The 23,727-nt window shown below is 46.4% G+C and overlaps 1 protein-coding gene across 3 annotated transcripts in view; it reads right to left on the bottom strand.

Moving 5' to 3' along the window:
* Positions 1–23,727, bottom strand: part of lrp11 (low density lipoprotein receptor-related protein 11) — a 35,390-nt gene that overhangs the window by 10,611 nt on the left and 1,052 nt on the right. For all 3 annotated transcript variants that reach the window (XR_011961920.1, XM_072581317.1, XM_072581316.1), the window contains exons 2-4: positions 19,027–19,184; positions 7,450–7,591; positions 13–138 (exon numbers count right to left, since the gene is read on the bottom strand). Coding sequence is in view for 2 of the 3 variants with exons in the window: in XM_072581317.1 (XP_072437418.1) it covers positions 13–138; positions 7,450–7,591; positions 19,027–19,184 (426 nt within the window). In the remaining variant the exon portion in view is untranslated. The remainder of the gene's footprint in view (positions 1–12; positions 139–7,449; positions 7,592–19,026; positions 19,185–23,727) is intronic.

The raw sequence follows: 23,727 nt of genomic DNA, 5'->3' as shown, positions 1-23,727 counted from the left end.
CATTGTACTTACAGCTCTGGCAGAAGGTTTCATCAGATTTGTCAGGGCACTGGGCTGTCCCATCACAAGCCATTGTGATATCGATGCAGCAGCCGTCATCACAGATGAACTGATATCGGGAACAAAATCCTGTACAGTCTATGAAAGAAAAATAATAGTGAATCAGGAGATGCCCTAACACTGCTACTTCAGGTAGAAGCTGCCATTAAAACACGGGTCAAACCAACCTCACAACTGCTGCTGCCACATGGCGACAACTTACAGTCACACATTGACTCATTCTGGTCTCCTTCCTATCGGAAAGATGTTGTGAAACTTGAAAGGGTTCAGAAAAGATTTACAAGGATGTTGCCGGGATTGGAGGGTTTGAACCATAGGGAGAGGCTAATTAGGCTGGGGCTGCTTTCCCTGGAGCGTCGGAGGTTGAGGGGTGACCTTACAAAATTATGAGGGGCATGGATAGGATAAATAGACAAAGTGTTTTCCCTGGGGTGGGGGAATCCAGAACTAGAGGGCATAGATTTAGGGTGAGAGGGGAAAGATATGAAAGAGACCTAAGGGGTAACATTTTTCACGCAAAGGGTGGTACATGTATGGAATAAGCTGCCAGAAGTGGTGGAAGCTAGAACAATTGTAACATTTAAAAGGCATTTGGCATGGGTATACGAATAGGGAGGGTTTGGAGGGATATGGGCTGGGTGCTGGCAGGTGGGACTAGATTGGGTTGGGATATCTGGTCAGCATGGACAGGTTGGACGGATGTTGTACATCTCTATGACTGCCCCCACCGATGTCAAATGTATGAAAAGCAAAGCACTGCAGTTGCTGGAGATTTGAAATGTTAACTCTGTTTCTCTTTCCACGGATACTGCCAAGCTTCTCTGGCATTTTCGTATTTATGACAAGTTATGGTTGGGGTGGGGTTTGGAACTGGCATTTGTTCATAGTCCATGTCTGCAAGACTATCACCTTCCTGCCAGGCGAAAGAAGCTGAAAAGGTATTTGGCTTTCTGTTAAGATTTCTTTTGTTCTAGTAGAAGCCAATCAGCTCCACTAATTCCACTGACAAGAGAAAAATATTACAGATACTAAACATCTAAAGTAAAAAAAAACAAGATTTACTCAATCTTGCTTGGATAGGTCTGCCCTCTGCTTCCTGCACTGTTTAAATGACGTTTGAGGTACGATATTTGCTGGTTACACACCTACATAATCATTAGTCCCTTTTACCAAACTTCAGGCACTGTCAACGACTCTGCAATAACCATTTACACCTCATGGTGTATCAGCTTGTGTTTCTTTAATTGTCCCATTACTACCTCCACCTTTGCCCTGCCCTCCACCCTATTACCTTTCTTCTTTGTCCATTCCTCCTCTATACCCCTGACTCAACACTTGCTTGGAACTGTTTAAGTTCCTAATTTCTTCCATTCTGAAGGATGGTTATCAACCTGAAGGATTAATTGTGTTTCACTTGCCAAAGCTGCTTGCATGGAAGTTTTAGCTGATGGTCCATTCTGAAGATGTACCTGCATTAACTCAATAGCACAGAAGGGCAGTGGAGTCTTTATCATCCAGTGACGATGGATTGTTTATGATGGAGAAGACAGTAGAACTTCAATGACAAATTATTACTAATTATGCAAGGAAAGAGAAAGGCTGGATGTTTGATGGTTCTTTCCCCAGTAAAATATAAACCTGTGGAACTCACGTCGTGAAAGGTGCTTTGGCTCAGTTCATTCGAATAGGCACCAGGTTGGTTTCTGACTGGCCTGGAGATCACCACAAGAACAAGAGGTGGTAACGGGTTACATAAATCACCGAAGTGATATCCTGTATAGGTTTCAGTTGCCTAAAAGAATAGCTTCAATGCCCTTCCCCACAAGATTACATAGTAGTGATCACCATGAAGGTCCTGCCTTCTGAACCTCTCCACTTGCCAGAGGCATGGAGATCCTCAGACTAAACTCACTTCCAGTTGTCCCTCTCTGATGAAAGAGCAGCCCTACTGTCCTCTAGGACTGCAGCAACTTTATCTTTTACCTTACATGGTACTGGGTGGTGTGAAGAGTATCTGCACTCTGATAAATTGGACATCACAACCATGAGGGTCAGGCTGATTGGACCAGCACATTCCTGGTCTGTCATTTTTGTATGTTTGGCTGTAACGTACCTTGTAAACCTCAGCATCTTCAAAGCACTGCTTCCCAATCAAATGCGAGTGTAAGAGTCCTGTGCCATATGTTCTGGTCTGGGATCACTGGTGAGTTGGGTGGAAAGTATCTCCAGTAATGCTGGACCTGGATTGGCCTCCATCTCTTGCTCCTGCTCTCCTTCCTCCAAAAGAAAAGCAAAAATACAGGGGAATTCCCAAAGGGAGACACTGTCAGGAAAGATGGGACGAGATTGAGGCCTGATCAACCTGCAGGGAGAAACACTACACCCACCCCCCGCCATCTATGGTCTGCATCAGGAAACTTCACAAACCAGTCAGCAATGGAGAAGCTGACCTGGATATGCATTGAGAATATAAAATACTTGGCAACACAGTGGGAAGGATTGGACAGAGTGCAGAGGAGATTCACCAGAATTATACTATGGGTGAAGGACTCCGGTTAGATGGAGAGACGGGAGAAGCTGGCTGATTTCCCTTAAAGCAGAGAAGTTTATGTTGAGAGTTAGTACAAGTATTCTAAATTCTGAAGGGAATTGATCGAAACAAAAAGAAAGTGTTTCCATTGGTCGGAATATCATTCACCAGAGAACACAGGTTTAAGGTAACTTGCAAATGAATCAGCAGGGGCTTTACTCAGTGAGGCAGATCTACAATACATTGGTCAAAACAGATTCAACAGCTAATTTCCAAAAAGGAATTGGACATAGACTTAAAGGTTAAAAAAAAAAGTACAAGGCTTCGCAGGCTAGTTGGACAGCTTTAAGAGTTAGTATGGGTGTAATGGGCTAAATAACCTGGTCTGCATTATGTGATTTTATAAGCTTGCAGCTGTAACTTTACCCCCTAACTGCAACTGGCCTGTATGGTTAAATTCTTTTGCCAGTTTGCTGCATCGCCTTAAAGCACGACAGTCATTGTGGTGATAGTACTTCCAGGACGTATAGAGGTAGACCTCATCTGGACCTATTGCAGACAAGTTCCTTTGAACATACTGGCTGAATACTCCATGATTGCATCATCATCAGATTTCTACATCTGGTGCAACAGTTTCAACACAGATCTGGTACAAGTAGAGTAAGAGAGAAAAGGTGCATGCATGCCAGAAAAGGTGAATGGCTTTGAAAAAGAGCTAATGTATAAAAGTGGGGACAGTGAAATGCTGAGTGTATACTTGACAGAAGGTTAGAATGAGGATGGGAGAGGATGAGTGAGTGCAAAATATGAGTGAGTGTGTGAAAAGGCTGTGTCTAAGGAAGGTTGAATGTTTCTGAAATCATGTGGAAGTGGGGAAGTGTGAGAGAAAGCGTGTAGGATGGAGTACATCTGAATACACGAGAGGGGATAATAAGAGGCGGTGACAGTATGAGAAAGAGCCTATTACCTTGAGACACATACATGCATTGTAAAGCTGACAATGGATTGGCTCAACCCCAGCCCATTCGTTTAAGAAATAGGTCGCCTTCCCAGGTAAAAGCAACTAAAAATAAACTTGAAATGCTCATTGTAATGGAATGTGCTGGCTGTATCCTGCAGAATTAAACGAGATCAGAACACAGATTAAACTACACATGACACAATCAGATGCACACATAAATAAACAAAGAAATGCATAAGTAACAGAGTGCACATAAAATACAGGAATACTAACAGTCCAACACAAATGCATGCAGTATTAGATAAATGACAAGTGACAACACAGAGCAGGTATGGAAATGCACAGCATGACAAAGTATACAAGAACGTGAAGGAGGGGTTTGATATGCTAGCGTTTATTGGTCAGTGTATTGAGTATAGGAGTTGGGAGGTTATGTTGTAGTTGTGCCCTTTATGTCTTTCCCCTCTCACCTTCAACACACTTTTCCAATTCTGTGTTTAATTCAGGTCTCCCTGCTATAGGAAAAATGTTGTGAAACTTGAAAGGGTTCAGAAAAGATTTACAAGGAATGTTGCCACGGTTGGAGGGTTTGAGTTATAGGGAGAGGCTGAATAGGCTGGGGCTGTTTTACCTGCAGCATCAGAGACTAAGGGGTGACCTTATAGAAGTTTATAAAATCATGAGGGGCAAGGATAGTGAGAGTAGCAAGGTCTTTTTCCTAGGATAGAGGAGTTCAAAACAACATAGTATTGGTTTAAGATGAGAGGGGAAAAATATAAAGGGGACCCAAGGGGCAACCTTTTCACGTAGAGGGTGACGCACGTATGAAATGAGCTGCCAGAGGAAGTGATGGAGGCTGGCACAATAACAATATTCAAAAGGCAGCTAGTTGGGTATATGAATAGAAAGGGTTTAAAGGGATATGGGCCAAATACTGGCAAATGGGACCAGATTAATCTAGGCTATGTGGTCAGCATGGACGAGTGGACCAAAGAATCTGTTTCCATACTGTACATCTCTATGATCCTATGCCCATGTTGCAAAGCAGAGCACACAATACATAAACCAGCAGCAAACATAAATATACAAGTGCACATGCAACAGAAAGAGAGCAACATGCAGCTCACTATTCAAAAAGGTGGATTTCAAATTCTGAAATGGTTTAATTGATCTGGCTTACAGCTACCATTCTTATGTGGAAAGCCATCAAAAACCAAAAGATATGCTAATGGAGGAGGATAGGAGTTGAGTCTACCAGGAAACTCTCCATCTTATTGATAGTGACTTCTGCCTCATGGTTGTCCTATGTAGCTTTCTTGCAGCAGCAATCTCAAGTTACAAAGTACAACTGGAACTCTTTGAATTCAGGATAAAGTGAGAAGCACCTCAAGCGTTAATTTGTCACACCCCACTTGAAGTAGGAAGTGAATGGTCTGTTCCATCACCTGCACCATTACCACAAAGGGCTGCCATACACGACTCTACTCTCCTGAAGGTAACTGAACCTTTGTTCAGAAATACTAAGGGGAGCTATCACATGACAGCTTGCCCTTTGCCACCTGAAATCTCCATCATCGCATTACCTTCCACAGCCACTGGAACAGAGTTTGCTTGTTACCCGATTAAATTATTCTCGACAGTCCTTTCTGCCTATGCTTACAATTGTTTTAAAAAATTGGATCTATGGATTTGTCTCTCTCAGTTGCTAATGAGTTTTTAAAAAAATAAAATCAGTAGGATTCCTGAAAAATCTACTATTGTTTGGTGTCTGCAAAGGAGTGAGGTACAAAAAGTCAGTGAGACACCAGCCAGAAAACCTGTAAAGAAACCATAAGCCAAACACACACCACTGTATTTCAATCACTAGGCGTCTGTTACACCAAGGCCCAGGGGTGAGAAGCTCACCCTTCACTTTTCACATTTGTTCCAATTCCTGCCATGCTTCTGGTGTTAAGGAAAAAGGTGGACTCTAATAACAAGTGAATTTATAAGCATCCAGAGATGATGGCAGGATTTTCATTCTGTCCTGACTTTGCTTGACTTTAGCCAGCAACGTGTGGCTGAGTGAGAAACCCTGCCCTGGAGCCTGAATCTTTGCAGTTTCAGGGCATGGTACCTTGCAAAGACTGAGAAAGGCACTGGAACAGAGATGACTTTTGCGGCTGTTGGTGGTCCAGTTTTGGAACACTTCATTCGTAGTTCTGCAGACTTCTGTTGCTTTTGAATCAGTGTATAATTCACAATTATTCCCTTTCTGCAGTGTAACAACTGCATATAGCTCCATAAACATTCCTGTGAAGGTGCTAAAATAATTAATAAAGCTAATGGAAAACAACCCCTTATCTCAAAGTGACTGGAATACAAAGGGTTGTGGTATGTGCTCCTAAGTTTTTGTAAGAACTCTTTAAAGTACTGCACTTTGGCCTTACAGGAATTGCATTACAGATTTAAAAGACTGATACTGGAATTGAAAGGGCTAAGTTATGTTGAAAGGTTGTAGAGGAAAAGCTTGCAATTCCTTTAGCAGAGAACATTAAGGGTGAAATAACTGAAGTGTTAAAGACAATAACAGTAGTTGACACAGTAGATAGAAATTACTTTATCTACCAGGAGAGCATGAACAAGATGCTTAATTAATTAGGTTAATCAAGGGTCATGTACCTTTTCACAAAAAAGGTAGTGGGAGTATGGAACTCTCTCTTGTACAAAGGCAGTGGATCTGAGGGGATATGGAACTAAGTTGTGAATACTGAATGAAGACAGATTGCTCTTTATTAAATTATAGAATAGCCTCAGGGGACAGATAGAGCCAAATATCTGCAGCTGCTGGAATCCAAAGTTGACGGGCAGGAGGATGGAAGAACACAGCAAGTCAAGCAGCTTCAGGAGGTGGAGAAGTCGACATTTGGATGTAACCCTTCTTGAGGACTGGGGGTGGGTGTACAGGGAGCTGCAGATAAAGGGGATGGGGGGGGTGGGGGGAAAAGGAGGAGAGAGAGCAGGGTGGTGAAGTGGGTATAGGTGAACACAGGCAGAGGGTATGACCTGGTTAGTTAATGGGAGGAGTGAATCCTGTTGGTGGCTGGGAGGAGGAACTGGGAAGGGAGTTGGGAACTCAATGTTGAGTCCTGTGGGCTGTAGGCTGCCCAGACAGAAGATACAGTGTTGTTCCTCCAATTTGCAGTGTGGTTCGTTGGGGCAATGGAGGTGGCCAAGGATGGTCATGTAGGAAAGAGAGTGGGAAGGGTAATTAAAATGGGCATTAACTAGGGGGTCCAGTCGGCCCTCACAGGCCCGGCTGTGATGCTCTGCAAACCATTCCCTAAGCTTACGCTTGGTCTCCCCGATGTAGAGAAGACCACATCTGGAGCACCTGATGCAGTAAATTTGGTTGGAAGAGAGGCAGGTGAACCTCTGTCTCGCCTGGAGAGACTGTTTGGGGCCCTGGTTGGAGGTGATGGGAGTGGTGTGCCGGGAGGCTTAGCATCTTTTCCGGTTGCAGGGGAAGGTACCAGGGTGTTCGGAGGGGGTAGTGGGGAGAATGGCGCCAACCAAGGACTGGCAAAGATAACGGTCCCTGTGGAAGGCAGAGAGGGGTGGGGAGGGGAAGATGTTCTCTGAGTTGGTGGAAGTATTTAAGGAGGATGCATTGGATGCAGAAACTGGTGTGATGGTAGGTGAGGACAAGGGGTACTGTCTTTATCGCGTTGGGGCGGGTGGTTTAGAGCAGTGGAACGGGGGAAGGTGGTGGTGCGGCAGAGGGCTATCTAGATGACAGAAGGAGGAAAAGCACGTTGTTTGGCTAACAACTGTTCTTAAACGCTTTACAGTGCAGCAAGTACTGGGCTAGATGGCATTCAATGCTATGAGCTTGATGTGAACTCATGGGTGAACTAACCTGTTGTTTGGCGCTTTGGTGGCGTCACAGTCACAGTGACATTGTCATCGCTCTTTTGTCCAATTGTGTCAGTGACCGACAACCGAATCACATACATGCCCTCTCGTAAACCACTCAATCTCAACATGCCAGGCTGTGGAGACTAAAAAAGTGACAAGAAAATATTCACAGGAGCTTTTTTTAAAGCTTTGCTTGTAAGATATACATGTCAAAACATATAATGATTATAACGTGTCAGCTGTGGCTCAATGGTAATACACTCGCACCCTTATCAGAAAGTCAAGGTTCAAGGCACAGACATATAATCCAGATTGACATTTTTATTACACCTTTACTTCTCTGTATTGGACTTACAGTCAGTTCTTCTATAACACAATGGTTGCATTCTTGTACAGCATTTCAAGTGTTGGTGCAGTAATTTTAGATACAGTGTCCCCAATTTGTAACTGATGAAACACACGTTGTGACAGAACAACCTGGACATGCAAACAAATCTGACTGGTAATTTTAGCCAGGATAGTATATCTCATGTTGGTGTTTTAGCTATCTACTACAGTTCAAAACAGCATGAGGGATTGCCCATGTATCGAGGGAGTGGTTGTTTATTGGAGGTACAGTCTTTCAAATGAGACATTAAATTAAATCCTTGTTTGTCCTCTCTGGTTGGTATAAAAGATTCTCTACCATTGAAAATTGACTTGGCAGAGTTCTCCCAAAGTCCCCGCCAACATTCATCCTCAATCCTACCACTCCAATTATAATTCAACTGGATCTCGTACACAAAAAAATCCTCAGAGAACTGTGTTTCTGATCTCCAGCATGCAAAGACGAAACAGGTGTGACGGCAGCTGTGGAGACAAAGTGGAAGAAAGCAGTTCTGAAAGAGGGCCACTGGTACTGAAAGGTTAACTCTATTTACTGCCAGAACTGCTGAGCTTTATCAGCAATTTCTGCTTTTTGTTTGGATCATTTTATACAATTCACTGTTTTTTGTGGTATTTTGTTCTTTGCAACTGGCTATGCCATTTTAGAGATTTAAGCAAAAAATCTCTACTGACACCAGTGCATCCTGGAGTTGGATTTGTATTGGTTGACAAAATTAATTGTTTGCCTGGATAAAGCACAATAGCCATCAAACAATACAAATCCAACTTCTAAATCCGTGCAAAGCCAGAATAGTGATGTATCGAAGAGGAAAAAGCACTAACTCCTTTCATGACTAAAAGTCTTCACCAGAAATCCATCGATGATTTTTAAAAATATGTTATGATTAATTTCTACCTGCTCTTACGTACAATTTTATAAGCACCCACATCTTTTGCTTCTGTGTAAGCCTATTTTGTAATATTAGCTTAAAGTTGTAGTTATCTGCCTGTTCCAAGGGATCAGTAATGCATAGACAATAGGATGATTCAATTTTGAGATATCATGTCTCAGCTGACATAGACCTGTGGGATAACAATCCCTATTTATACATTCTCTCAGTTTTCACCAAGAAATGAGCAGCACTCATTGCCGATCCCTTGTTGTCCTGGAGGTGGTTTGGGTGAATTGTCTACTGTTTCAACCTCTTGAGGAAAAATGTGCTCCTGTAAAGCCATAAGGAATGGGGCTTAATGATTTAGACCCAGCAATAAAGAAGAAACCATGATATACAGCCGAGTTGTGAGGAACTATGCTGTTTCCATATGGAGGTGGTCACAGGTTTGGGAGCTGTTGCCGAGCAAACACAGAAATTGGGGTAGCTTTGAATGGTTTGGAAAATAGTGAATATATCTCCCTTATTCAAGAAAAAAGAGCAACGGGGAAAGAGACAAAATTGTCAACTATAGATCAGTAAGTCTAACATCTGTCACATGGAAAATTTTAGAAGTTAATATTAAATATATTTTGGCAAGGCACTGTGGAAAAGTTAATGTAATCAGGCAAAATCAACATACTTTTGTCAAAGGGAAATCATATTCAACCAATTTTCTTTGGGATTCTTTGAGGAAGTAACATGCTGTGAATAAAGGGGCATGGGTTGATGTGCATTGTACTTAGATTTCCAGGTAGTATTCGATGAGGTGCCACATTGAAGATTATTACATAAAATAAAACTCATGGTGTGCTGGGTAACAAATTAGCATAGACATAAAAATTGAAGAGCAAACAATAAACAGAGAGCAGACATTAATGGATCTTTATTTGGTTGGCAAGATGTAATGAGTGGTGTATCACAGGGACGAGCATTAGGCCCTCAGGTCTTTACAATTTATATAAATGACTCAGATACAGGAGTTAAAATGTATGGTTGCTAAATTTCCTGATGGTACAGATAGGTAAGAAAGTCGGTTACAAAGGGGGCTTAATGAAACCACAAAGGGATGGCGAGAGGTTAAGTGGACAAATATCTGATAAATGGAATATAATGCAGGAAAACATGAAAATTGTCAACTTTAACAGGAAGGTTAAAAAGGAGGAATATTATCTAAATAGTAAGAGACTGCAAACTTCTAAGATACAGAGGGATCCAGGTGTCCTTATGCATGAATTGCAAGAGGTGAGCAGGGCATCCTTGAACTGTATACCAAGGAACCTCGATTATCCGAAGGCGATGGGCAGTTTCTCGTTCAGATAATTGATTATTCAGATAATTGATTTGACCTTAAAGGAAGCCTTACTGCACGTAATTGCGTTAAAAGCAAGTTTACAGAGATTTTATTTCACTCAATCGCTAAAATTTGCAAATACTGGATAGCGCATAAAAAATGATATTTTACAAAAAATGATATTTGTGTAAATAAAATTCATTGAGTGGATGTTGGTTATTATTTTCAAATAAAATATCCAGCCACTGTTGTTTGAGGATCTGCTCTCATTTCTTTTGCAAATGAGAACATTTGATGAAGATGCATCAACAGCATCGACTTCATCTTGCGCTTCAGACCACTCCATGAAAAGTCACAAACTGTCGATAGCTTCATTAATGGGTACTGGAGGTGGTGTTGGTATCTGGTATTCCTTACCATCCATGGTGTCTGTACTTTCCAACTGTTCTTACATTGACTATCTAATCATTGCCGATGTGTCTCTGTTCCGATGTTGTCAGTTTACCCGAGCATCGATCTCAGCTTCGACAAAGTCTCCTAATCCCAGCTGTCTGCAGTTCTTGGTGATGTCAGTGGTTAGCCTTTGATCTCAAAGGGGGTCCTCTTCACTGTCATGGCTAACAACATGCAAGCCATTGTACCAACACTCAGCGATTGTCAATGACTCGATGCGGTCCCAACACTCAGCAATTATGAACAAAGTAGCCTTGACTGTGAATGCCTTCATAATTTCCTGCACTCCTTTGTCTGCATTGCCTTCACCAAGGACAGCACGCAACATTTTTCATTATTGCGATGATATCCTGATCGAGTAGCTGTAACCTTGAAGTCATGTTTGGTGGTAAAAACAAACACTCGATAGCTCCATCTGGTAATTCGAATTGGCTGCCTTTCATAGTGTATGCCTGCCTTGTCAACAAACAGAGAGGCATATTGCTCGAGTCCAGCGCTTGCCAAATGTAATCAGGTATAAATTCTTCCTGAAACCAGGATGAAAAACGTGGATATGTCATCCATGCCTTATTTTGTGCTTCACGGGAAGTGAGTTCTTGAAGCGACATGGATTAGCACATCACCCAATGCAGACTAGCGGTATATTTATGAGTGCTGGTGGCGCTGACACAGGGAAAATTAAAGTGCAGAAGCATTGCATTACAAGTCCTGACACCTGCTTTTCCACGCTGGATTCAAGTGATTTGTCCAGGAGTGCACACCAAAACAATTCACTTTCATCAGCATTGTACAATTGCTCAAGTTCATACTTTCCTTCATGAATGATGGATTGTAGTTTCAGTCTGTATGGTGATGTTAACCATAGACTTCTGCTTTCCAAGAACGCCGAGTTGCCCGATGCCATGATGTTTGAGGTGCTGTAACTAGCCCGATGATCTGTGATCAGACTCACCGGCGTGGAGTCGTTCGTGGAAACTGGCAGCTTTTTCTAGTATCATCGGGCCAGATACGGGAATCCCCTTTTCATGCTGATGTGAAAACCACAAAAATACAGCTTGGTCAAGTTGCTCATCTTTTGCTGGCTTCATGGATTTTCTTTTTAATGCATTTGAAGTGTCACTTTGGTTGATGAATTTCTCAATAACCAGTCTTGCTTTCCTGATGTCAGACACTGTTGCTATTCCAATGTTGTATTCTTGTGCAATCTTTGGTGCCTTTTCACCACAATCAAGATTGTAGGATCTCGCTTTTCTGTACAATTGCCACTGCTGTCCATTTTCTCTTCACAAACATGGTAAGTACGTACAACAAGCTTGATCAGTTATATCAGATATGTACTCGGAACAATGTTGTAGAGGGAATGAAGACCCCACTGATTTTGACCTGCATTTAAAATCCTTCAGCATGTCAGTCATTCCTGTGTGTTAAAATTATTTCAACATTGCTACAATTGACTGACTGAGATTGTTGCACCAGTGTCATTAACACCTCTTTGTTGCAATTGGGCAGCACAGTGGCTAGCACTGCTGCCTCTCAGCGCCAGAGACCCGGGTTCAATTCCCACCTCAGGCAACTGTGTGTGGAGTTTGCACACTCTCACCGTGTCTGCGTGGGTTTCCTCCCACAGGTTAGGTGAATTGGCCATGCTATATTGCCCGTAGTATTAGGTGAAGGGGTAAATGTTGGGGAATGGGTCTGGGTGGGTTGCTCTTCAGAGAGTCAATGTGGACTTGTTGGGCCAAAGGGCCTGTTGCCACATTGTAAGTAATCTAATCTAATCTTCTTCAGTGCAAGTAATCCTCATTTACCCTGTAAACAAAAGACAAAGATCGTTGCACCATTGTCCCCAGCACTTCTTTGCTGTAATAGTTTTATGGGACTTTCAGATCCTGTTCGGATAAATCGAGGTTCTTCTGTAATTCTAATTCTGAGGAAGGGTCACCAGACAAGAAATGTTAACCCTGATTTCTCTTTACAGACGCTGACAGACCAGCTGAGCTTTTCTAGCAATTTCTTTTTTTGTTTGTGTATGATTCTATGATTCTCCAGTGACAGCAAGTAATCAAGAAAGGTAATGGAATGTTATTGCCTATTATGAGGGAAATTGAATGCAAATGTAGGCAGGTTATGCGTTAGTTAAACAGGGCACAAGTGAGACTACATCTAGAATAGGGGACAGCCATGGGTTCTTCATTTTAAAAAAAGGATGTAAACCTATTAGAAGCAGTTCAGAGAAAGTTTACTAGATTAATACCCAAAATGAGCAATTGCCTTATGAAGAAAAGTTGGACAAGCCAAGAATGTATCCAGAGGGGCTTAAAAAAAGTAATAGGCAATTTGATTGAAGCATACAAAATCCTGAGGGTCTCAAAAAGTTGGATGTGGAAAGAATATTTCCACTTGTGGAGAATCTAGAATGAGATGTCACTGTTTAAAAATCACGGTGCACTCAGTTGAATCAGAGATGTGGCAAATTCTTTTCTCACAAAAACTGTGATTCTTTTGAGACAGTCTTCCTCAAGGGGCACTGGAAGCAGAGTCTTGTCTTTGAATGGCAGAAGTAAGCTTGATTCTGCAGGAGTAACAGGTTATAAGGTAATTAGGAGTAGGCAGGCATGTGGAGTAATTGGATTAGCCGTGATGTTATTGAATGGCAAAGCAGATGCTAGGGGCTCCGAATTTAGATGTTCACAGAAAGGACTCAAGTCAACTGAACACAGTTATAAGAATATTATAGTAATTAGCATCTGGATTGCATTATTATTGAAATTAACTCACTGCAATTGTTAGAAAGACTGACATTTACTTCATGCCTTTCATGACCTCAAGATGTCTTACAACCACCAAGGACTTTATAAAGCACAGTCACTGCTGTAATTCTGGAAATGGAGCGAGCTATGTGCACAAAGATCACAAAAAAGCCAATGGGATAACAAGCAGATAAGCTGTTTCACTGATGTTAGTTAAAGGATAAATGTTGTTCAGGGCACTGGGGCAGTTTCCTTTGATGTTTCTAAATATGAAAATATTGAATGTTTTAGGAAAAGGCACAAAACAGCACAGGAGGAAACCTTTGGCTGACTGTATTTTTGCTGTCCAAAAACATGCTATTCATCACCACTGCGTTTTTGCAGCTCTTGGCGAGTAGCTCTCCAGCTTTCAGCACTTCCAAGTGAACTCCAAGCACTTTTCGTGTACACTGTGGATGAGGGGCTTTGCTTCTCCCATTCTCTCAGGCAGAGTGTCCCAGATTCCCACCACCCTTCAAGTGAGAAAATGTCTCAACGCCTCTCAAATCCTTCTACTCATTGCATTCAACTGGGGAAGGAGACAGGATCTATTGAACATCTGGATACAAAATTGAAATAGCCATAAGTGCAACACTCCTGAGCCCAAGTCTTCATTTGTGATAATATTTCGACAACTGGACTTGAACCCATGACCTTCTGATTCAAAGCTAAGAGAGTTGTCACTTAAAACTGGCAATGGTAAACAAAACATCATACTTCTTAATTTCAGAGATGCACTAAATAACTTTCCATCAGCTTTGTAATGCTATCACTTAGCATGCAATTCATTTTCCCCTGATAATAACAGTGCAATAGACAAGGTTTATAATGATTAACAGCTGAATTGAAGTCATGAAAACAAACTTTACATAAATTTTGCATTTCTTTCAAGTTACCTGAATATCCCAAGGAAGGTTTATTGTGTTACAGCTATGCAGAGGTCTTCTGTTTACAGTGTGAAAGCACGAAACATACTCCAGATTATAGAGTTAAAAATCAGCATTTGTTTTAATATGCAACATACATCTAATGCACACCAGCAGAACGTAGCAACAGAGAACAAGTTAACAGGGGTAGCATCACAGCCCTGAGTGAGAGATTGTGACAGGAGAAGTGTATGTAGGATGACATTTTGGAATTCAAAAGGGAGTGTTTCAAGGGCAGGTTTAGAGAAGTACTGACGGGAACAGAAATCAATAAACTAATGGTTGTGACTGGGAGTTGGGGGAGGGGGTCAAATATTTGAACAAAATGGTAGGTGTCTTTTCTCTAAGATAGGGGATTTCAAGTATGGGGGCATATTGTTAAGGTGAGAGGAGACAGATTTAAAAACGACATGAGGGACAATTTTATTTTACACCGAGAGTAGTTCGCATGTGGAACAAACTTCTTGAAGTGGAGGAGGATGTGGGCACAGTTGCAATGTTTAAAAGATACTTAGATAAGTAAATGAATAGGAATGGTTTGGAGGGATATGGACCAGAAGCAGGCAGGTGAGACTAATTTAATTTGGGATTATGTTTGGCACGGACTGGTCAGATTGAAGGGTCTGTTTCCATCCTGTATAACTCTATGACATCCTTTAACTCATTTCTTGCCTAGATGCAGTATTCAAAGCTTGGGGACACTTCAGAGGGAGTTGAAAACTATTATAGAGCAGCAGAAAAAGGCAAGGGAAAACCTGATCTTGGCAGATGAAAGAGACAGCCATCTGAGATCGAGCACAGTAATGAAAGATGGTCAAAGGGTGAAGCCACAGCAGAGAAGAGGCAGGTGATAGTAAGGTGAACAATAAAGCAATGGTGTGTTTCAGAATGAATTATTACTTTATACTGTTGTGCATCAGCCATTATTCTACTATATCTAAGTATTTGTCTTTAAATTCAGACATGTTAGTATAATGTAGTTAGACAAGAAAAAGGAATGGCTGTTCAGTATGGTCAGAAGGAAGTTTGAGAGCTTCTCAACTCACACAGCAGGCTGCCAGCAAGTTATTGACTGGACCTAATGTAAAGACCATACCTTTTTATTGTTCTTTTTTTTTGTCTGATTGTGGACTGAAATGGGAAAAGAAAAAAAAACTTTTAAAAGCTAAGGATTGATGAAAGAAAAATGCACTTTTTAAAAGTTACCTGACATTCATGATATTTAAACAGTGGGGAAAGCCAAGGAACTGTGTATGGATGGAGATTTGACTGTCAATAAGTAGCCGATCAGTCTATGGACAAGTGACTAGTTATCGAATGACAAAGGCCTCCTGACTGCTTACAATTATGCGATTGGCTCCCAAGGAGCTGAACAGACTGGGCCTTTGAATGTTTGGGTGAGAAGCCACCAGACCCATAGAACATTATAGCGCTGTACAGGCCCTTCGGTTCTCAATGTTGCACTGACCTGTGAAACTATCTGAAGCCCATCTAACCTACACTATTCCATTATCCTCCGTATATTTATCCAATTATCCTTTAAATGCCCTTAAAGTTGGCGAGTCTACAACTGTTGCAGGCAGGACATTCCACATTCTTACTACTCTCTGAGTAAAGAATCTACCTCTGACATCTGTCCTCTATCTATCACCCCTCAATTTGAAGCTATGTCCCTCATGCTAGCCATCACCATCTGAGGAAAAAGGCTCTCACTGTCCACCCTATCTAATCCTCTGATCATCTTGTATGTCTCTATTAAGTCACCTCTTAACCTTTTTCTCTCTAGTTAAAACAGCCTCAAGTCCATTAGCCTTTCCTCATAAGACCCTCCCTCCATACCAACATCCTGATAAATTTCCTCTGCACCCTTTCCAATGCTTCCACATCCTTCCTATAAAGCGGCAACTAGAACTATATGCACTACTCCAAATGCGGTTGCAGAATTGTGTACAGCTGCAACATGACCTCATGGCTCCAAAACTCAATCCCTCTACCAATAAAAGCTAACACATCGTACACCTTCTTAATAACTTTATCAACCTGGGTGGCAACTTTCAAGGATCTATGCACATGGACACAGAGATCTCTCAGTTCATCAACACTACCAGGAATCTTATCATTAGCCCAGTACTCTGTATTCCTATTACTACTTCCAAAGTGAATCACCTCACACTGTTCCACATTGCCATCTCTCAGCCCAGCTCTGCAGTTTAACTATATTTGTCCGTAACCTGCAACATCTTCTGCACTGTCCACAACTCCACCGACTTTAGTGTCATCTGCAAATTTACTAACTCATCCTTCAATACCCTCATCCAAGCCATTTATAAAAATGACAAACAGCAGTGGCCCCAAAACAGATCCTTGTAGTACACCACCAGTAACTGAACTCCAAGATGAACATTTCCCATCAACCACCACCTTGTCTCCTTTCAGCTAGTCAATTTCTGATCCAAACTGCTAAATCACCCTCAATCCAATCCTACTCCCAAAGTCGGAATGTATAGAATGTTATATGGATTGACTGTCTGCAGATTGCGTGCTTTTTGAGCAAAAATAGAATGTACCTGCAAATACAATTTCACCGCATAGATTTATACTTGCGGATTTTTGCTCAAAAAAAACCACAATCTGCAGGCAGTCAATCCATATAACATTTAAAAAATTGGCATTTTGGAAACACAACCAGTCTAACTGAAGATTAGGATGCAGACACACTAATATCTTTAATACACTGTCTGAACTGAGCTGTCACTTTCTTTTAATATAAAGCCTTAAGTTATCTCGAGCATGTGACTGAAAAGAAGTTCTGGGATTTATATATTAATGAACCAAAACCTGAAAACCATTCTAAAAAATGAAAGAGGTAACAGCAATCTAGGTTGGTTTGATATATCATTTTAATTGCATGACACTGTCACCTTTTGCTATAAATTCTGTGTCTTATGATCCTGCCCCACTAGTTACCTGTTGAAAGGGCAGTGCTTTGAAAGCTAGTACTTTCAAATAAACATGGTCGACTATAAGCTGGTGTTGTGTGATTTTTAACTTTGAATATAATTAACTACCCAGCCTCTACAACCCTGTGTGGTAAAGCATTCCACAGATTCACTACCCTCAGTGAAAAATAGCGTCCCTCACCTGTCCTAACTGCATGACTCCTTACTCTGAGATTATGACCTCAGTCCAAGACTCTCCCACATGGAAAAACAATGCCTCTACATCTATCCTATCAAGTCCCCTAAGAAGTTTGTACATTTCAGTAAGATCACCCCTTATTTTTAACTCCAATGATTACAGGCCCAACCTACTCAACCTGCCCTCATAAGAAAATACCTCCAAAACCAAGATCAACCTAGTGAAGCTTCTCTGGACTGCCTCAAATACCAGTATATCATTCCTTCGATAAAAATCCAGAACTGTTCACAGAACTCCACGTGGTGTCTGACCCATGTCTTGTAAAGTTTTATCAGCACTTTCCTATTTTCATACACCATTCCCACTGACACACTTTCCTATTTTCATACACCATTCCCACTGACATAGGCCAACATTCCAGTTGCCTTCCCTATTACCTGCTGAATATGTATGTTGGCTTGTTGCAACTCATGCAAGAGAACTTCCAAATCCCTCCATGCTGTTGTTGTCGGCAGTCTTTTTTTAAAATTTAAACAATATTCAGCTGCTATATTCTTCCTTCCAAAGTGCTCAGTCTCACATTTTCCCTGCATTATACCTCCAACGATGTGCCATTAATTGCTTTACAGGTAAATGATAAGTAGTGGAAGTTAATATCCTGAAACTAATTGCAAGAGTGACTGGCACCTCTTAACCAGAGGTGGTAGTAACGTACAGTGTTAAGACTTCAGGTAGATGGTTATTCGGTGATTATTAACTCCTTACCTTTAGCTAGAATCTATTTGTTTGCAAGAAATAGTAATTTCTGTTAAGTACAAACATCTGGTTTGTGCTTTCTGTCAACCTGGGTCTAAAAGACCAGTAAATGGGAATTCTGCATACTTACTTAAAATAAATCTAAGTTTTGTGATAACTCCAGTTGGCAGCATTTGACTTTCAGTAGGTTATTCCAATTACCATAACATTACTGCTCTGTTATTGACTTCTTTGCCCTTCATGTACTATGCAAACACAGGTGTACAGGTTATATAACAAGCAACAAGGAAACAGATAACACTAAAAAGGCTGAATAGATATCCATCTGAATGCAAAACTCCAGAAATAAGGAGGCACTTAATTTACCGACACAGTAAAGCAGATTGCTGTGTTTTACTTTCAGCTCTTCCTGGGGAAATGTACCTTTGTTCAATAAATTCCAGGCTGAGAATGATAAGTTTCTAAAATTACAATTCCAAGATTCTATCACAATTGCACTTAAGTGCCAGACGAATGTTATCGATGGGCCCAGGACAGTATTCACAGCAGAACCATTAACTGGATTCTGACTTCAGTGCCTCATTCTCATAAACATTATCAGTCGAAGATACAGACTTGAATTCTTGGACATTTTAATCATTCAGTCTTTCTTGTCGAGATTCTAATGATAAATCATTGGCCTAAAACATTCTTTCCCTCTCCAAAATGCTGCCTGACCCATAATTACCAGCATTTTCAGTTTTCTTCTCACAGTGTTTGATATGCAGACAGATCATAGTAATTTGGGCTACAATAGGTCCAATTTGAAGGTGATTATTAAGATTGTTAGTTCTGGTCATAGCATCTGTCCCCTTGACCTTTTCATCCAAAAAGGGAGAACACAGCACAGACCAGCAGGGAGAAACTCCATTAGAAATCAAATACCTTCATATCAACTGACGGATCTCCTTGCAGTAACGTCCATTCATATCGGACAATTCCCCGATCGTCAGAACTGCCTCTCCCGTCCAGCAGCACCCAGTCAGTGGGCAGTAATAAGGCCACATCCTGACCTGCATCACAGTGGGGGGCTTCATCATTTCCTGCAGGAGAGCAAACAAACAACAAGGTAAATCTAAACTCACCTTGTCAAGGTCCCGAGGGAGTCAGTGCTTTAGCTGCAAAGTGCACTGACTCAGCACTTATAAAATACTTTTTTTCGTCTCTTGAATCATTTATAAAAGCATGACAAGTTGAAAGGTGATCTGCCTTGTTCTATTGGTAATATTCGTGCTCTGAATCAGCAGCTTCCAAGTTTGAGTCCTGCTCCAGAGGCATGAGCACAAAATCTGAGCCAAAACTCTCATATAGCACTGCACTGTTTCAGATTACTTCTTTCATCAAAGACAGTAAATCAAAACCCTGTCTGCTCTTAAGTGGACAGAAAATGTTCCGTTCATCATTTCATCCACATAGGGAGGTTGGGGGCAAAATTAATACAGATTAGTCATCCCTTGTTCAACCAGTTAATGACCTCTATGTAAAGGGAAACAAATGATCAAGAATTTCTAATGTCAAGATTTGTTTCACAGAAGTAGTTTCTATCTGCACTCTGACTTCTTTCCAGCTCTCCTTCATTTTGTGGTTTCAGAGTGGACAACCTGACCGCCTAACGTAACCTATTTAAGATTCATTCACAAAGAGGCAAATGGATGAGGATGGGGGGGGGGGGGGGAAAGAGTGGGGGGGGGGAAAGAGTGGGGGGGGGGGAAAAGAGTGGGGGGGGGGGAAAAGAGTGGGGGGGGGGGAAAAGAGTGGGGGGGGGGAAAAGAGTGGGGGGGGGGGAAAGAGTGGGGGGGGGAAAAGAGTGGGGGGGGGAAAAGAGTGGGGGGGGGAAAAGAGTGGGGGGGGGAAAAGAGTGGGGGGGGGAAAAGAGTGGGGAAGAGTGGTGGGGGGGGAAAGAGGGGGGGGGGAAAAGAGGGGGGGGGGGAGAAAGAGGGGGGGGGGAGAAAGAGGGGGGGGGGAGAAAGAGGGGGGGGGGGAGAAAGAGGGGGGGGAGAAAGAGGGGGGGGGAGAAAGGGGGGGGGGGAGAAAGGGGGGGGGGGAGAAAGAGGGGGGGGGAGAAAGAGGGGGGGGGAGAAAGAGGGGGGGGGAGAAAGAGGGGGGGGGAGAAAGAGGGGGGGGGAGAAAGAGGGGGGGGAGAAAGAGGGGGGGGAGAAAGAGGGGGGGGAGAAAGAGGGGGGGGAAAAAGAGGGGGGGGGGAGAAAGAGGGGGGGGCGGAGAAAGAGGGGGGGGCGGAGAAAGAGGGGGGGGCGGAGAAAGAGGGGGGGGCGGAGAAAGAGGGGGGGGCGGAGAAAGAGGGGGGGGCGGAGAAAGAGGGGGGGGCGGAGAAAGAGGGGGGGGCGGAGAAAGAGGGGGGGGCGGAGAAAGAGGGGGGGGCGGAGAAAGAGGGGGGGGCGGAGAAAGAGGGGGGGGCGGAGAAAGAGGGGGGGGCGGAGAAAGAGGGGGGGGCGGAGAAAGAGGGGGGGGCGGAGAAAGAGGGGGGGGCGGAGAAAGAGGGGGGGGCGGAGAAAGAGGGGGGGGCGGAGAAAGAGGGGGGGGCGGAGAAAGAGGGGGGGGGGCGGAGAAAGAGGGGGGGGGCGGAGAAAGAGGGGGGGGGCGGAGAAAGAGGGGGGGGGGCGGAGAAAGAGGGGGGGGGCGGAGAAAGAGGGGGGGGGCGGAGAAAGAGGGGGGGGGCGGAGAAAGAGGGGGGGGCGGAGAAAGAGGGGGGGGCGGAGAAAGAGGGGGGGGCGGAGAAAGAGGGGGGGGCGGAGAAAGAGGGGGGGGCGGAGAAAGAGGGGGGGGCGGAGAAAGAGGGGGGGGCGGAGAAAGAGGGGGGGGCGGAGAAAGAGGGGGGGGGCGGAGAAAGAGGGGGGGGGCGGAGAAAGAGGGGGGGGCGGAGAAAGAGGGGGGGGCGGAGAAAGAGGGGGGGGCGGAGAAAGAGGGGGGGGCGGAGAAAGAGGGGGGGGCGGAGAAAGAGGGGGGGGGGGCGGGGAAAGAGTGGGGGGGCGGGGAAAGAGTGGGGGGGGGGCGGGGAAAGAGTGGGGGGGGGCGGGGAAAGAGTGGGGGGGGGGCGGGGAAAGAGTGGGGGGGGGCGGGGAAAGAGTGGGGGGGGGCGGGGAAAGAGTGGGGGGGGGCGGGGAAAGAGTGGGGGGGGGCGGGGAAAGAGTGGGGGGGGGCGGGGAAAGAGTGGGGGGGGCGGGGAAAGAGTGGGGGGGGGCGGGGAAAGAGTGGGGGGGGGCGGGGAAAGAGTGGGGGGGGGCGGGGAAAGAGTGGGGGGGGGGCGGGGAAAGAGTGGGGGGGGGCGGGGAAAGAGTGGGGGGGGGGCGGGGAAAGAGTGGGGGGGGGCGGGGAAAGAGTGGGGGGGGGGGCGGGGAAAGAGTGGGGGGGGCGGGGAAAGAGTGGGGGGGGGCGGGGAAAGAGTGGGGGGGGGGCGGGGAAAGAGTGGGGGGGGGGCGGGGAAAGAGTGGGGGGGGGCGGGGAAAGAGTGGGGGGGGGCGGGGAAAGAGTGGGGGGGGGCGGGGAAAGAGTGGGGGGGGGCGGGGAAAGAGTGGGGGGGGGCGGGGAAAGAGTGGGGGGGGTGGGGAAAGAGTGGGGGGGGGCGGGGAAAGAGTGGGGGGGGCGGGGAAAGAGTGGGGGGGGCGGGGAAAGAGTGGGGGGGGGCGGGGAAAGAGTGGGGGGGGGTGGGGAAAGAGTGGGGGGGGGGTGGGGAAAGAGTGGGGGGGGGGTGGGGAAAGAGTGGGGGGGGGGTGGGGAAAGAGTGGGGGGGGGTGGGGAAAGAGTGGGGGGGGGGTGGGGAAAGAGTGGGGGGGGTGAGTGTGGGAATGGGGGGGTGAGTGTGGGAATGGGGGGGTGAGTGTGGGAATGGGGGGAAGTGGGTGGAGGTGGGGGGGGAAGAGAATGGAGGTGGGGGGGGATGAATGTGGCGGTGGGGGGGATGAATGTGGCGGTGGGGGGGATGAATGTGGCGGTGGGGGGGATGAATGTGGCGGTGGGGGGGATGAATGTGGCGGTGGGGGGGATGAATGTGGCGGTGGGGGGGATGAATGTGGGGTTGGGGGGGTGAATATGGGGTTGGGGGGGTGAATATGGGGTTGGGGGGGTGAATATGGGGTTGGGGGGGTGAATATGGGGTTGGGGGGGGTGAATATGGGGTTGGGGGGGGTGAATATGGGGTTGGGGGGGGTGAATATGGGGGTGGGGAAGAGTGTGTGTGGGGGGTGAATGGGGGGGGGGGGAAGAGTGTGTGTGGGGGGTGAATGTGGGGGGGAGAGTGAGCCGCTAGGGGGTGAGTGTGGGAATGGGGGTGTGAGTGTGTGGGGGGGAGAGAGGGTGTAGGTGGGGTGGGGGGGAAGTAGGTGGAGGTGGGGGGGGGGGGAAGTGGGTGGAGGTGGGGGGGGGGGGGAAGTGGGTGGAGGTGGGGGGGGGGAAGTGGGTGGAGGTGGTGGGGGGGGGAAGTGGGTGGAGGTGGTGGGGGGGGGAAGTGGGTGGAGGTGGTGGGGGGGGGGAAGTGGGTGGAGGTGGTGGGGGGGGGGAAGTGGGTGGAGGTGGTGGTGGGGGAAGTGGGTGGAGGTGGTGGGGGGGGAAGTGGGTGGAGGTGGTGGGGGGGGGAAGTGGGTGGAGGTGGTGGGGGGGGGGGAAGTGGGTGGAGGTGGTGGGGGGGGAAGTGGGTGGAGGTGGTGGGGGGGGGAAGTGGGTGGAGGTGGGGGGGGGGGGGGAAGTGGGTGGAGGTGGTGGGGGGGGGGAAGTGGGTGGAGGTGGGGGGGGGGGAAGTGGGTGGAGGTGGGGGGGGGGAAGTGGGTGGAGGTGGGGGGGGGAAGTGGGTGGAGGTGGGGGGGGGGAAGTGGGTGGAGGTGGGGGGGGGGAAGTGGGTGGAGGTGGGGGGGGGGGAAGTGGGTGGAGGGGGGGGGGGGGAAGTGGGTGGAGGTGGGGGGGGGGGGAAGTGGGTGGAGGTGGGGGGGGGGGGAAGTGGGTGGAGGTGGGGGGGGGGAAGTGGGTGGAGGTGGGGGGGGGGGAAGTGGGTGGAGGTGGGGGGGGGGAAGTGGGTGGAGGTGGGGGGGGGGAAGTGGGTGGAGGGGGGGGGGAGATTGTGGGGGTGGGGGGGAGATTGTGGGGGTGGGGGGGGGAGATTGTGGGGGTGGGGGGGGAGATTGTGGGGGTGGGGGGGGGAGAATGTGGGGGTGGGGGGGGGAGAATGTGGGGGTGGGGGTGGGGGGGGGGAGAATGTGGGGGTGGGGGGGGGAGAATGTGGGGGTGGGGGGGGGAGAATGTGGGGGTGGGGGGGGGGAGAATGTGGGGGTGGGGGGGGAGAATGTGGGGGTGGGGGGGGGAGAATGTGGGGGTGGGGGGGGGAGACTGTGGGGGTGGGGGGGGAGACTGTGGGGGTGGGGGGGGAGACTGTGGGGGTGGGGGGGGAGAATGTGGGGGTGGGGGGGGGAGAATGTGGGGGTGGGGGGGGGAGAATGTGGGGGTCGGGGGGGGGGAGAATGTGGGGGTCGGGGGGGGGAGAATGTGGGGGTGGGGGGGGAGAATGTGGGGGTGGGGGGGGAGAATGTGGGGGTGGGGGGGGAGAATGTGGGGGTGGGGGGGGGAGAATGTGGGGGTGGG

This window comes from Chiloscyllium punctatum, chromosome 11 (genome assembly GCF_047496795.1).
Source record: "Chiloscyllium punctatum isolate Juve2018m chromosome 11, sChiPun1.3, whole genome shotgun sequence".
Classification (NCBI taxonomy): domain Eukaryota; kingdom Metazoa; phylum Chordata; class Chondrichthyes; order Orectolobiformes; family Hemiscylliidae; genus Chiloscyllium; species Chiloscyllium punctatum.
The sequence above is the reverse complement of the archived record's forward strand: the minus strand, read 5'-3'. Positions and strand labels throughout refer to the sequence as shown.